The sequence below is a fragment of the Nerophis lumbriciformis genome, linkage group LG19, assembly GCF_033978685.3.
Source record: "Nerophis lumbriciformis linkage group LG19, RoL_Nlum_v2.1, whole genome shotgun sequence".
Classification (NCBI taxonomy): Eukaryota; Metazoa; Chordata; class Actinopteri; order Syngnathiformes; family Syngnathidae; genus Nerophis; species Nerophis lumbriciformis.
The window spans coordinates 17,286,625-17,303,018 of record NC_084566.2 but is presented as its reverse complement, the minus strand read 5'-3'; the positions used below and the strand labels follow the sequence as shown (position 1 = coordinate 17,303,018).

At 37.7% G+C, this 16,394-nt stretch overlaps 2 protein-coding genes across 2 annotated transcripts in view; both read left to right on the top strand.

Moving 5' to 3' along the window:
• prtfdc1b (phosphoribosyl transferase domain containing 1b) overlaps positions 1-13,410 on the top strand; it is a 32,388-nt gene extending 18,978 nt beyond the window's left edge. The window contains exons 6-9 of the mRNA XM_061979472.2: positions 803-885; positions 4,372-4,418; positions 7,885-7,961; positions 8,063-13,410. Of these exons, the coding sequence (XP_061835456.1) occupies positions 803-885; positions 4,372-4,418; positions 7,885-7,961; positions 8,063-8,110 (255 nt within the window). The 3' untranslated portion in view covers positions 8,111-13,410. The remainder of the gene's footprint in view (positions 1-802; positions 886-4,371; positions 4,419-7,884; positions 7,962-8,062) is intronic.
• Positions 13,411-16,099: 2,689 nt separating this feature from the next.
• The window catches only part of arhgap21b (Rho GTPase activating protein 21b), a 67,309-nt gene continuing 67,014 nt past the window's right edge, over positions 16,100-16,394 (top strand). Inside the window, exon 1 of the mRNA XM_061979473.2 lies at positions 16,100-16,302. The gene's annotated coding sequence lies outside the window, so the exon portion shown is untranslated. The remainder of the gene's footprint in view (positions 16,303-16,394) is intronic.

Here is a 16,394-nt window from a genome sequence, read left to right as displayed (position 1 = left end):
AGTTTGGACACACCTTCTCATTCACTGCGTTTTCTTTATTTTCATGACTATTTACATTGTAGATTGTCTGTCATTGAAAGCATCAAATCTAGGAATGAACACATGTGGAGTTATGTACTTAACAAAAAAAAGTGAAATAACTGAAAACATGTTTTATATTCCAGTTTCTTCAAAATATTCACCCTTTGCTCGGATTACTTTTTTTGCACACTCTTTCCTGTATTAGTACCTGCTAGGATAGACCAAATAATACATCAAAATGTGTTACCTGATGAATAATTTTGGAGTTCAGTGTTTTTTTCCATATATAGTGATATACGTTTGTAAAAATATATATTTGTTCCCTTAATAATGACTTTAAATATTATGGACACAATTCAAACATTTATAGGGTAATGGTTTAGTTGATTTTTAACATGCTTTTAACAAAGTGATTTTAACTACTATATGTGGTATTAAAGTAAATAGTTTGTAGCTATAAAGGTGTACAATTTTTCTGCTGATCCATTTGCGTGTCATTCTAGTAGTTTCTCTGTAATTAGTCAACTCACTCCAGTTACTCCATTCCTCTGTATTTTCCAGTACAAGAGGTCAGTTGTGTGTTTTTGTTCATTCACTGGAAGCCAGATTTAATTTTGAAGGCTCTCCCAGTTCTAATAGGTCACGGAATACAAACACAGCTGACTAACTTCTCCCGCTTTCACGCTGTGAAATTAATCAGCTCTTTGTCTGGAAATTCCTGGTTGGTAATCTTGTGCTTTCTCAATCCTGTTTTCCTGTCTTGCCTGCCCGGGCGACTCAGGGCATAATCGGCACCGGTAAGACCCTGAAGGCTCTCCTGAAGCACGTCGAGGCCTTCAAGCCCAAAATGATCAAAGTTGCCGGGTGAGTTATGACTCTGCGGAAACAAAACATGTACCGCTTGGTGAATCACTCAATTTCCGCAGCCTCCCAGTCTCGACGAGAGAATAAGGGTGCGTTCACACTTGTCACGTTTGCTCCAGTTTAAAGGAACCCTGGTACGTTTTTGCTGTGCTAGTACGGTTCGCTTGGTCAAATCGAATCCTGGTGTGCACCAAACAAGCTTGAGAGACTCGCTTGTTACCTGCAGCTGTTTTTTAATACATATCAATTTATGAAGAAAACTAAAATGTATAAAAGAGCAAAGTTGGAACGTAATGAGTTAAATATAATACCCTTTGTCACGTACAGTACAATACAGGCCAAACGTTTGGACACACCTTCTCCTCATTCAATGTGTTGTACATTGTCACTGAAGGCATCAAAACTATGAATGAACACATGTGGAGTTATGTACTTTTGCACACTCTTGGCATTCTTTCGATGAGCTTCAAACACACCTGTGTAGTAAAAAAAAGAAAAGAATAGTAAAATGGGTTATACTTGTATAGCGCTTTTCTACCTTCAAGGTACTCAAAGCGCTTTGACACTATTTCCACATTCACCCATTCACACACTGATAGCAGGAGCTGTTATGCAAGGCCCTAACCACGACCCATCAGGAGCAAGGGTGAAGTGTCTTGCTCAAGGTCACAACGGATGTGACGAGGTTGGTAGTAGGTGAGGATTGAACCGCAAACCCTCAGTTTGCTGGCACGGCCACTCTCCCAACAGCGCCACACCCCCCCAAGTGAAAACCATTTCAGGTGACTACCTCTTGAAGCTCATCGAGAGAATGCCAAGAGTGTGCAAAGCGGCAATCAGAGCAAAGGGTGGCTATTTTCAAGAAACTAGAATATAAAACATGTTTTCAGTTATTTCACCTTTTTTTTGTTAAGTACATAATTTCACATGTGTTCATAGTTTTGATGCCTTCAGTGACAATCTACAATGTAAACAGTCATGAAAATAAAGAAAATGCATTGAATGAAAAGGTGTGTCCAAATTTTTGGCCTGTACTGTGTGTATGCTAAGCTATTTGAAGAAAATTTTGACATCTTAGCTTTGTGTTATAGGTGCTAATGTAATATCTAATTGTTAGGGCTGTTAAACAAAACGAGTCAACTCATGTCATTAAGCACAAGAAATATTGCAATAATCATGTATATACACACATTAACCAAAGCAATTTATTTTGACCTTACATGCTCCATTACCTTAACCGTAGATAGTTACCTGAAAGGTGGTATGGGTTTTTATGCGGTCAGTGATCAAATGCATATGTCAGTGCAAAGATAATTGAGTAGATCCTGACTGGTTGTGCTCGCTGGCAAATTTCACTTCAAAATTAACCCTGACTGAACTTTAGATACAACTTTTACTTAGTTGGGAGCAAATATATGTATTGCATTCAAGTAACACATTTCTATAAAATATCCCTGGATAACAATAAAATTGCATTTGTGTCCGAATATTGGGCTCTTTTTTGTTTAATTTAAACCAGGGATGTCAAAGTCGAGGGCCGCAAATTATCTATCTATCTATTGATTAGAATTAGAATCGGCCCGCAGGCCACAGCCAAAACGGGGTGCCAGGGACCCCATCAAGTCATAAAAATAGGGTTCTACAGTAAATTTTTGGGGTCCCAAATTGTTGTAACTGTTTTGAAAACAAATGATAAATGTATGCATTATCCTGTTATATCTCACATTCTATATTGTGTTTTGGAAAAAGGTTGTCATAAACGTTACTTAATTCATTTAAAAAAAAAAAATACTAAAGAAAACACATTTTTTGCATATTCAGTTATAAACACTCATTCACTTTCTTCTTTCCTTCATGGATCTAAACTTTACTGCTGCTGGTATTTTTTTTTACATTTTTATTGTAAAAGTTTCAGAATGTGTTAGTTCTACTTTTGGCCAAAGTGAGACAAAGAAAACAATCTGAAGTTGTCTTGATTTTTCGGTTTTAATGCCATGATTTTAATAGTCTGTCCCGCGTGTGCACAGATTTTCCTCCATGCGGCCCCTGAGCTAAAATGAGTTTGACAACTCTGATTTAAACTGTACAGGCAAGTAATAACCTGCGATTAATCATGATTATTCCACATTCAAAAGTGTGATTAATCTGATTAATACTTTTTTTTTTTTGACAGCACTAAATTAGATATACAATTTGTAGTGCTGTCAAATATTATTAAAAATCAGATTAATCACACTTTTGAATTGTGATGAATCATGATGAATCACACTAAATTAAAATACCTGAAAAAAATTAACCCAATATTTTGACACATGCAGTTTTATTGTCAGAATGTCATACACAATTGAAAAAAATAAATATACGTAATTTATTTGCTCAAAACTGTTTTAATGAAAGTGACATTGGGGTATATTTTGAATAGAAATTTGCCAGGGAGCACAACAATCGGAGCTACAAAATACAGGAAAAACACGCACTCTCCAAAAAACGTAATAAAACAAAAATAAAGAGATGCACAGCAAAAAGTGCACTTAAAGAAAAAGCAAGGCCAGCAACACTCGTGTCCTTCTAATAATTTTTATATAAACTGGGCAGGCGCTACCAAACACAGACCGGTTTCGACAATGTCTTCGTCAGTGTGCAATCCCCAAAAGGAAGCGATGCACTTAAATAGTCACAGCTGTGGTCAATCAATTGATACAATAAATGAAAAATGAAAAGTGCACAAATAATAGACAAAATTAAAAATTATATAAAACAAATCAAAGACTCAGCACAGTATCATAGGAAAATAAACAAAGCAATAAAAAAAAAAAGCGCTAGAATAGCTACAGCTCCCTCTATATATAATATAATACTTATACAGCACCAGTTTTATTGTCTGAATGTCCTACACAATTAAAAAAGTGACTAAATATACATAATTTATTTGCTCAAAACTTGATAACTCTTTTATCAAAAGTGACATTGGGGTGTAATTTGAATTTAAATTTGCCAGGGAGCACAACAGTCGGAGTCTCCTTACTCATCTTTGCATTGACGTATGCATTGACGGTACAACAACCGAAGCCGCTTTTGAGGTAAAGTAAAGGAGCATGTTGGGTCAAAATAAATAACATGATTAATGCGATATTTTTTTGTGATTAATCACATACATTCACTTTTTAAATTGACAGCGCTCATCTTTTTTATAATGAATTTATTACAATTTCTGAATATTTGGAGGGCAATAAAAACGAGGCATGGGCCAGAATTGGTCCCTGGGCCGCAATTAGGACACCTTATGATTTTTACTATGAAGCCATGATAAAAAAAAAATACCAGTGTGAACGCTAAGCAAATCGCACCAAAGTTTGCACCTTACTTTTTTAAATTTATTTTTGGCCCCACCAAGTTCACACACAGCCTTTGTACTGTTGAAAAGTGAATAAACTACCTCGAATATAGGATACAAATTCGGTAATAACGTCTGTTTTTTATCCTCAGATTGCTGGTGAAGAGGGTGCCTCAGAACACTGCACGCCTCCCACACTGTATGTACTGTATATACCAGTGGCCTCCCACATTGTATGTACTGTATATTAAGGCTGAAACGACGCGTCGACGTAGTCGACGTCATCGGTTACGTAAATACGTCGACGTCGTTTTTATGCTTCGACGCGTCGCATATTTACGTCACACTGCCGTCATGGCGGAGCGCAAAGCAGATGATGCGAGCGGTGCGAGCGAGGGAAAAAAAGCACGCCAAAAGTCGTCAAAAGTGTGGGAGTATTTCAATAAACAAATGTATATAATTCGGCATTATTTCGGCCAGTCGGCTTATAAAATCAGAGCCGATCAGTTTACGTTCGCGCGCAGGTATAACGCGGCGCGCTCCTGTCTCATCTGCTGGTGCGCGAGCCCGGTAATTAGACCGCTGTGTCAAATCAAGGAGTACAAAAGACGCCAGCGCAGAGTGGAAAAAGGTTTAGTTCATTACAGATAACCCAGAGTTGTGCCAAAAGTATGTAAGATTTAATATTTCTCTTCGTGGGTGTGGCGCACCTGTTGCGCTGGTGAGATGGGAGGGGGGGTTGTGTGCATGTAGCGTGCTTAGTCTGGAGGCTAAATACACACAGTGTGTTATGTAACTGTTGTTTAGTGTTGATATTCTTTGCTTAGTTTGATAAATGTTGGAGCAGTTTGCTTCATCAGGAGGGTGAAGTCGCTCAATTTAAAGTGTTGGATTTAACTGTGTTGGTGAGGGCGTAGAAAAAGGGGCATTTTTCTACCAGTAGACAGCGTTTAAGATTGAGTGTTTCACTGCTAAATTAATAATATATTTATATTGAATATGGATTTTAAATATGTATCTAAATAGGTGGTTAATTGGTTAGGTATTTATGTATTTGCATATTGGGTTTTCTGTTGCATTTATCTATTGTGTTTCTGGTGTAAATGTATTTTATATGTATCTTGGTGCATTTATGTTGAGACAATTTATTTAAAATCTGTTTTAACTTAAAGGGAAAAGATGTGTCCATTTTCTTGCACTTGTTTAATGGTTAAGAGTTTGATAGCTAATTAATAGTTGTAAATTATGGGATTGATAATTAATTGATTTTTTACAGCATGTTAATCTTGTGGTGTTTTGTCCTTAAAGGTTTTTCACCTACTAAAGAAGCTAAAGGCTACTAAAGACAGCTAATGACAGCTAAAGAAACTAAAGTCTATTAACACTGCTAAAGACTGCTAAAAAGACTAAAGAAGAAAAAAGAAGCTGTTTCTTGGTTGGAAAAACTGTTGCAAACTAAAGGAAAATAAAAGGAAAAAGTAACTACGGTCTGGTCTTTTGAGTGAAATCCAGAAGCCACATTCAGCATTGGTACATTCCTTCAAGTGTGGGATAAGCACAGCGAAAAAAGCAAAACACTTGACAGTTGTTGTATGCACACTGTGTCGAGCGGAAATGGCCTATCATAGCAGCACAACGGCTATGAAGGAACATTTGAAAAGAAAACACCCGACAGCGTTCTTGCCATCACCATCAACTAGTCAATCGTCCGCATGAGTATACATTGTCATCATTACACAAAATCATGAATGTGTCATTTGTATCTGCGTTGTAAATTCATAAACTAAAACACTGTTTCGCTCTGAGAGGCGCGTTTGGCATGCCTGTTCAGTGTTTACAAAGACGCGCTCCTCTTTAACGCTAACGTTAATTAGTTGTGCAAATACCTTTTACAACATTAACAGTTACATATACTATGTACAAACCAACAATTAACTTTCACTTTAATCATACTATCATTGTTGTGCTATTAAGCAAAATAAGCAATACTTTTACTTTTGTTGAAATGTTTACACTGTTACAGAATATTTCGTTTTGCACTTTTTTGTATTGGATGTTTATCTTTATTTTTGCACATTTTAAAGCAAAATAAGCAATACTTTTACTTTAGAAATGCTTATACTATTGCAGAATATTAAGATTTGCACTGGATGTTTACTTTTATATTTGCACATTAAAAAGCAAATAAGCTACTTTTAATTTTGTTAAATGTTAAAAGTTTTAAATGTTTACATTGTTACAGAATATTTTGTCATGTTGTTGTCAATGTTGACTGAGTGGCCATACTTTTTTTTTTGTATATAAAAGTCATGCCTTTTGAAAAAACTGGCCAACATTTATTTTTTCATCTTCATTTTAAATAAAAAAAATAATCGGTAAAAGGAAAAATAATCTATAGATTAATCGAAAAAATAATCTATAGATTAACCGATTAATCGAAAAAAATAATCGATAGATTAATCGATAGAAAAATAATCGTTAGCTGCAGCCTTACTGTATATACCAGTGGCCTCCCACACTGTATGTACTGTATATACCAGTGGCGGGCCGTGCGTTTCTCACCTAGGCCTTCAGTGATGTCCTACTTAGTCCGACTTCACCTCTCAAAATACCGTAATTGATGTCACCACATGGACACGGCTGGAGATACTATACAGAAACCCACTTGCACGCTACTGTGAATTGGATCCCCTCAACAGTGTACAAATGGGTCTATTTTTCGGCGCATTTAACATTCAATAAACCCGCTTCAGCAGTTGAAACATAGCTTACGTGGTACTGTCAAAATTAAAAGAATTGTATAAAACAAATGAAACATGAAAAAATAAAGAAATCAAATATTTGAACTCACAATTTGTAGCGCCCATCCGACGCCGTATAAGCCAGTGGTACCGCTCGTAGTCTGTTGATTCGTGTGAAAGTGGCGAGCAAACCATTTCGCCGTCGGTGTTGTGCCAAAATGTGATTGCCTGCCAAAAATGTATTTCCTTCGCGGGAGCGCGCACCGCTCGCTAAACCTGCATTGCTTGGCTACGTCTGTCCACAGCGGATTACTAGGTGTAAGACAAACACTTTATCTTCATGGTTATTGTACCGGTCTTTTTTCTGTGGCTTTCTATGGCTCGTATGGTTCCGGTGCCACTTCCTGTTTTCGCAACTTCTGATTGGATACTCACTTGGGACTCCCAAGTGAGTATCCAATCACAGCGTTAGGCCAGCTAGAAGGCCTTACTGACAACAACTCGTGATCTGGTTGGCTATCGCAATTGTCTATCAACTGTATGTGTCCGTTCACTTACAGTGCAAAGACGCCCGCATTGTTGATTGTGAAGGCCCCGCGCAGATTTGGTACAGCATGGCAACATAAGCTAGCTGAATTCTGATTGGATACAAACTCTAACCTAAAAACAACAGCATTGGAAAGAGCATGAAGAAAATATGGATACTTTTAGATATTTAGGGAAAGTAAATAAAAAATACTTAAATTATGATCATGATTTCTGGTTAAATGTGTGGGAAGGCCTTGCCAGCCCTGACGGCACACTACTGGTATATACTATATGCTATGCTCATTAATATTTAAAACATTATGTTCAACCTTTTTTTTTTTCGCAAGTCAATAAACGGTGAATGAACTCACAATTTCTATTTCTCTTTCATTGCAGACGTCGGCTTTGAGATACCCAATCGCTTCGTGGTGGGATACGCGTTGGACTACAACGAGTATTTTAGAGACCTCAACGTAAGTGAGAGGCTTTGTTTTGTTATGGAACTCACTTTCTTATCTCCTATTTGACCGCCGTTTTACTCACCCCCCCCCCCCCCCCCCCCCCCCCCCCCCAGCATATCTGCGTGATCAGTGAAAGTGGCAAGCTGAAATACAAGATGTGAGGGAAGGAGTCGTGGTCTCACACATTTCCGCCCTCTTACAGCTGCTATGGGGGCATTTGTCCTCTGACGTCATGGTTCAACATTCCATATGTGATGCTGCTGTTTAAGCTGTGGTGGAATTCCTCATACAGTGGAACCTCGGAAGGTGGAATATCAAGCTTGGAAACAATCTATCTCATTGGGAATGGTCTGTTCCAGGGTCAAACTTGCCACCATAAATGTTTTATCAACTGCACGGACAAGTTTTAATGTAACATTTTATCCTGCCTTTAATGACCACTGACAAAGACACAATGCCTCTCAAGTGTTAGTTTTTAACAGTTTAACTTGTCAAAACAAACAAAATACCTTAGAGTTATGGCTTGTGGTCAAAATGTTTTGGGAGACATGCTAGCATACACGTAACACAAGTATGCTAAACGTTTAATAATCATTAGGAAAATGGTCAATAACTTATGGACTTTTAGTTGTCAAGCTACATTACGTTCTTGTGAATGGCGAGCATGTTTTACAATCAAATGATACAGACACGTGCCAGTCCCCCAAAGGCAAGTGCTAAATTTGGTGATTCAGCTCATTTCCCTAAAGTTGCACTTGCCCAGGGGTGTCAAAACTATTTTTCATTGAGGGCCACATCCAAGTAATGGCTGCTTCAAGAGGGCCGCTATTTTTAAATTAAATCACATTATGCATGCGGGTAATAACCTGTGATGAATCATGATTAATTGAAATGCATATGCATTTGATTATTAGATTTTTTTTAATGTATAACTTGCTTTAAAATCACAAATAAAGGTGACAAGCAGATATTTAACTATTTGTTTTTATCTCACAAAAAAAAAAGTTTTGCAATACAGTATGGTATATAATAATATAATTAGCATGATCAGATAGTATTGAAGTTTAAAATACGCATTTTTGTTCTGTCAAAATTTAAAGAACAAATGCATTTAGTAAAAAAAATTTTTTTTTTAAATAAGAATTTTATTGAAACCTATTTTTTCCAGGCTTTTGCGGGCCACACATGACATTTTTGTCAGAAAAATAATAGCACAGGCAACACAGTAAGGGTGCATTTTTTAAACACATTTTCATAATTTTGTGTGCATCGGTTTATGAGTAGATTAATTATAACCCATTGGGTGTGCTAATTTTTTCAAGTAGCTAACTTTTTTGGCCAAAAATCCAAACGTACAGAGTTGATACTTTGATGCTAATTGAACTGAGGTATGTTGAGGTATTTATACTTAATGGAGTATGTAAGAGTATGTAGAGCAGTGGTTCTTAACCTTGTTGGAGGTACCGAACCCCACCAGTTTCATATGCGCATTCACCGAACCCTTCTAAATTGAATTTTTTTTTTTTTTTTTTTTTTTTTTTTTCAAATTCAAGACAAAGTTATATGTTTTTGGTAACACTTTAGTATGGGGAACATATTCTAAGGCACAAAAACTTAATTTAGAGTTATTTGGTGAGGGTTAGGGTTAGGGTTAGAGGGTCAGGGCCAGGGTTAGAGGGTTAGGGTTATAATAAGGCCATGCCGAATAAGGCATTAATAAATACTTAATAATGACTAGTTAAGAGCCAATATGTTACTAATTTGCATGTTAATAAGCAACTAATGTTCCCCATACTAAAGTGTTACCAAGGTTTTTTTTACTGGTGCACAAAATGAACCGTGCATGAACATCACCGAGGTCAAAGAACAAAACCAACACAGTGCATAAACTCACAACAAATTACACACCTGCAAATCAGTGTGACTTCTGCTGTTGCCGTATCCGTAATACGCCGATAGGGAGAAGTTTTTATTTACACGATGAGTCGGGTGTGTCTTGACCTCTGCCGAACCCCTGAGCCCGACTCACCGAACCCCTAGGGTTCGATCGAACCCAGGTTAAGAACCACTGGTGTAGAGGCTTCACTGCATAGACAAAACTTGCATGGAAAAGACTGGAATTCTGCTCTTTTTGCCTTGTATTATTGTTTTGCTCAATGCAGTGTAAGGGACTGGTTGTCGTAACCAGAAAAATGGAAGTTAATCCTCTCTAAATATGTTTTTAAGTAGAACAAATGTAGCATTTGGAAATAAAACGAGTGTTGTCTTTTTTAACATTTCACCATTGTTCTTGTCAGGACTGTGTAGCATTTTTAACACAACTGGACCTTTTTTTAGTATTGCTTTTTACATTTATGTCTTTAATTGGATCAACTTCCTTGAGCATCTTTTTGGTGTCACTGCCAAATTAAATGTATTTTATATGTATACTAAGATGTTATCCTTTTTTCTATGGACCTTTGTAGCGACTGTTTATTATTGTCAATCATATTGTAGAGCATGTCAGGTCACCATTACAGGGTGGAAAAACAGAAATAGGTGCCCCACAAATGAGCCAAAAAGGCACAAAAGAGTCATTTGTGTTGAACTGTTGTGCTCTTTGTATACACCTGACATATGACTCCCGGTCTTTAAGCTGGGGACGCTGAGTGCTATTTAAACAAAACGGTTTTTCACATGCTGTTTAAGTGGATTGACAGCATGACCTTTATAAAACCGTGACGATGATTTCCACATGGAACCATTTAACGCTATAGGACACATAGCATTACTGCAGTATCTTGGTTTTAGCCGTGACTTTTGACTCATGGAAGCATAAGTTAGTAGAAAAACATTTGCAGTACATTATTTAGTATTGCGGCATGCTGACAATGCCAAATGTTGGATGACTAATATTTACTATTCGTTTGTTACGACAACATATTTTCCGACAAACAACCAAACCAGTGAAAGTGGCACGTTGTGTAAATCGTAAATAAAAACAATACCGTTATTTGCAAATAATTTTCAACTTATATTCAATTGAATAAACTGCAAAGACAAGATATTTAATGTTTGAACTGAGAAACTTTTTTTTTTTTGCAAATAATCATTAACTTATGGCACAGGGCCATTTTTACCACTGTGTTACATGGCCTTTCCTTTTAACAACACTCAGTAAACGTTTGGGAACTGAGGAGACCAATTTTTGAAGCTTGTCAGGTGAAATTATTTTCCACTTTGCATCAGTCCAGCTTAGATGAGCTCGGGCCCAGCGAAGCTGGCGGCGTTTCTGGGTGTTGTTGATAAATGGCTTTTGCTTTGCATAGTAATGATAAATGATGAATGGGTTATACTTGTATAGCGCTTTTCTACCTTCAAGGTACTCAAAGCGCTTTGACGGTATTTCCACATTCACCCATTCACACACACATTCACACACTGATGGCGGGAGCTGCCATGCAAGGCGCTAACCAGCAGCCATCAGGAGCAAGGGTGAAGTGTCTTGCCCAAGGACACAACGGACATGACTAGGATGGTAGAAGGTGGGGATTGAACCCCAGTAACCAGCAACCCTCCGATTGCTGGAACGGCCACTCTACCAACTTCGCCACGTAGAGTTTTAACTTCCACTTACATATGTAGCGACGAACTGTAGTTACTGACAGTGGTTTTCTGAAATGTTCCTGAGCCCATGTGGTGATATCCCTTACACACTGATGTCGCTTTTTGATGCAGTACCACCTGAGGGATCGAAGGTCACAGGCATTTGGTTTTCGGCCTTGCCGCTTACGTGCAGTGATTTCTCCAGATTCTCTGAACCTTTTGATGATATTACGGACCGTAGACGTGAAATCCCTAAATTCCTTGCAATAGCTCGTTGAGAAATGTTGTTCTTAAACTGTTCAACAATTTGCTCACGCATTTGTTCACAAAGTTGTGACCCTCAGCCCATCCTTGTTTGTGAATGACTGAGCATTTCATAGAAGCTGCTTTAATACCCAATCATGGCACCCACCTGTTCACCTGTGGGATGTTCCAAATAAGTGTTTGATGAGCATTCCTCAACTTTCTCAGTCTTTTTTGCCACTTGTGCCAACTTTTTTGAAACATGTTGCAGGCATCAAATTCCAAATGAGCTAATATTTGAAATAAATAACAAAGTTTACCAGTTTGGATGTTAAGTATCTTGTCTTTGCAGTCTATTCAATTGAATCCAGGTTGAAAATGATTTGCAAATCATTGTATTCTGTTTTTATTTACCATTTACACAATGTGCCAACTTCACTGGTTTTGGATTTTGTACTTGTTTTTTCTGTTATGTTGCTTCATCTGTAAACTATGAGAAAATAAAGTGATGTGTAATGTCTAGTGTTTAAATGTACGGCAGTGACAATGAATTTCCCCAAGGGGACCAATAAATCTAATCTAATCTAATCTAAACATACCAAAAACACTCATAAAAACTACTTTGGATACACAGGGAATTAACTGTCAGCAAAGATGGAGTATCTCTCTTGATGCGCTTATATATGCAAATGATGTACTCATACCAGTGGTTCTCAAACTTTTTTCCACCAAGTACCACCTCAGAAAACACTTGGCTCTCCAAGTATTACCATAATGACCAACATTAAAATACAGTGAGATAGTAGGCCTAAACATTCATAAGAAAAGAGTAGAGGTTTTATTGAACAAGTATAATAAATATGTTTGGCCACTGAAACATTACCCACAGTTTGAACAATAACACTTTGTTTAAATTTTTAAGTTATTCTTTGGCATTCCACTAGATCGATGGTCAGCAACCCGCGGCTCTTTAGTGGCGCCCTGGTGGCTCCATGGAGCTTTTTCAAAAATGTATGGAAATGGAAAAAAAATTGTTTTTTGTTTTAATATGGTTTCTGTAGGCGGACAAACACGACACAAACCTTCCTAATTGTTGGAAAGCCCACTGTTTAATATGTTTGTGCTTCACTGATGAGAATATTTGTTAAGCGCCGTTTTGTCCTACTAATTTTAGCGGCCCTTGAACTCACCGTTGTGTGGCCTGTGACTCAACAGCTTGTTAACATGTATAACTTTCTCCGACGCTGCCACAGAAAGACGTGTTTCATGCCACTCCTTCTTTGTCTCATTTTGTCCACAAAACGCTTGATACCATGCGTGAATGCACAAAGGTGAGCTTTGTTGATGTTATTGACTTGTTATGGAGTGCTAATCAGGAATATTTGGTCACTGCATGACTGCAAGCTAATCCATGCTAACATGCTATTTAGGCTAGCTGTATGTACATATTGCATCATTATGCCTCGTTTATAGCTACATTTGAGCTAATTTAATTTCCTTTACTTATGTCCTCTGTGTATTTAGTTTATTTTTGTTTCATGTATGTAATATTGGCTACATTTCTGATAGTTGTTTGTGCGCCATGTTGTTCCAAACCACAGTAACCATTACCCAGCTTGCAAAGATTGTAATAAATCCATTAGAAGAAGACGGCCTGTTGTTTCCTTTAACTTGGACACACACATCTATACTATTGACGGTCATTATCTCACCCTCCCAGAAGTTGTAGTAATGTTTTCCAATGTTGTAAAAATGTGTAGAATAAATATTGCATTTTAACATTTCTGTCAACAAAGATTTGCGTCAGCCTACGACACAGTTATTTTGATAGTAGGCTAATATGGACACTTCATGTATTGCCTTCATTATAACACTTATACGGGGCTTTTAATTTTTTGCGGCTGCTCCAGACCGACTTTTTTGTATATGTGGTCCAATGTGGCTCTTTCAACATTTTGGGTTGCCGACCCCTGCACTAGATGGAGCATGCGTACCACTACAGGTGCATGTGCCACAGTTTGAAAATCCCTGTTTTATACAGTCACCTTATTAGGATTTATTTTCCACAGCTGTCACATGTAGAAATTAGCAAATTATTTACTAGCATTACTTTAACAAAATAGTTGTGATGTGTAGGTGTACTTTTTTTTTTTTTAAATACATGTTTAAAATCCCTATACCAAAGTATGTTTTCTTTATACTATTTTACATGAACAGAGAAAACAATGTAAATTGAAAAACAAATGCTGGAAACTACACAGTAAAGGATGGGAAGGGCAATTTTGTTTTGTCACCTTTACTCCACTTGGTTTGAGGCCTTTGCCACCTTTTTTGCAGTGAAAAGTAACTTAGTACATTTTGATTCAGTTACTTTTGTTTGAGTAGATTTTTAAACTTGTACTCTTGACAATGTTTTGAGAGTTGTTTATGTGCATATATAGACAGTGACAGGCAAGCTTTGTGAAAGTATCCTGCCTGAGCTGACCTCTGCTGCCGCTGCTGCAACAAAAGCCAACCATGGCCAAAAGAAACAGGTGGCCCCTTCTGTTCGACTGCGGATAAAGGGGGACATTTGTTGGTGGGGGCCCCTGAGGAATGGAGCACAGCAATCCTCTCAGTCAGCCAACTCCCCGCAGAAGTGTGCACTTAAATGGCCTGCACATATTATTACATCCCTCATGCACTACCATGTTGACCAAAACTTGACCCCCTTATCCATCTGTCTTGTTTTGTAAAATGTAATTTTACATGTATTTATGTGCACACAACCATGGTGATTGTATTCGATTAACATTTTCTAAAATCAAAATACTCAAAACAGGGTTCCCCAACCGTTCTTCCACCAGGGACCGGTTTAATGTATGCATTATTTTCATGGACCAGCTTTCTACGTGTGGCAGATAAAAACAGCAAAAAAATTAGCCTTTGGCTACAATCTGAAAGTTAAGTCGGAGAAAATGTGGTAGTTTATAAATTAACTAGATGAGGCGATTCCTGAAGGAATTGCATGTGAATGCTCCAATGCTGACAGAATGAAGTATGAATGGAAGAATAGTTTGAATGTTGGAATGTTTTGAATGTTGAAGCATTTGTATTTCCAGGAAAACCGGAATTTGGTTTGGAACTTGGGAAAGACTTAGTTTGAATGTCCAGGATGAAGGGGGAATATGTTGAAGGTGGAATATTTTGAATAGGTTGAAATATGTTGGAATTGTGAAAGTGTGAAAAATGTATAATTCGTTTGGAATGGGGACACTGTCCCTAAAAACGGAGAATTCTTGGAAATCCGGGATTTTTTTTTTTTTTACAGTTTTTGAAAGGGAGCACACGATTCTTGAACAGGCTGAATGTTTTAAAGTTGGAACGGTTAGAGTGGGAATTGTGGAACTTTGAAAAATGGCCCTTTCTTTTAAATTGGAATTTCATGGAAATTTGGGGATTTCAGGAAAAGAGGGAATTTTTTGGAAAATACAAATATTTTTGAACGAGTTCAAATGGTTGGTGTTGGAATTTTTCTAATCGGTCGAGAAATGTTGAAGTGGTAACATTTTTAATTGAGAAATGTTATTAAGGAATTCCTGGAATTTCGGGAATACCAGGAATGTTTTCAGTTCAAAAACAACTTTGTTTTTTGTCCTGATTAAGAGGAATGTTTTGACAGTAGAACTGTTGAAATGGGTTGAAAAATGTGGAGGGAGTAGGTGCCAGAAAAAAGAGTCAAAAAAGGGTTTGAAAAAAAGTGCTGGAATTTTTTTAAAACTTGAAACCATTATAGTTTTAATGTCCAGGATAAGTGGAATATGTTAAAGGTGGAATGGTTTGAATCGGTTGAATCGGTTGAAAAATGTGGAAATGGTGGAAGTTTGAAAAATGGCCTATTCATTTTGAATGGGAAAAAAGTCCCGGAAAACCTGCAATTCTGGGAAATCTGGGAATTTGGGGAATTTGTCAAGGGAAAGCCCGCGATTGGAATGGTTTGAGTCTGATGAAAAAAGTGGAAGGTAGAGCGCGCCAAAATCTGGAGAAGAAGAAGAAGAATAAGTTGGATACAAATAAATTAATTTTGGTGTAGAAAACCATATTAATTGTGTGAATGCTTTGGAGCATATGCGTCACGGACCATTACCGGTCCCCGGACCGGTGGTTGGGGACCACTGACTTAAACAGTTCTACACAAGCCTTTGGCTGTACTGTGGCTAGTCCGTGTTAACTCTCACCTGATTGGTCGTATCAAATGCAAGGCCGTCTGTGATTGGCTCAGCGTGTCCTGTTGACCGAAGGTGGACTCCCAGAGAGTTGAGAACGCTCGAAGCCAAAAAAAAAAAAAAAAAAAAAAAAAACTCCGGCAGCCACAGAACGACACCATGCGCCTCCCTTTCGTGGGAAGCCGTTTATAATCAAATTAAATTACATTATGCCATCCCACCTCGGAGCCCATTTACTATGGTTTTACTCGCTTTTTTACTCGCTTTTATCGACGACCGCTGCCGCTCGCCTGGAACGACACCGCGCCGCAACTACTCAGGTAACTTTGTTACAACTCCAACTATTAGCATGGCTGCTAGCTAGCCCTACGAGTTAAGTTTCATTGTCACCTTCGTTTACCATTTTGACCAA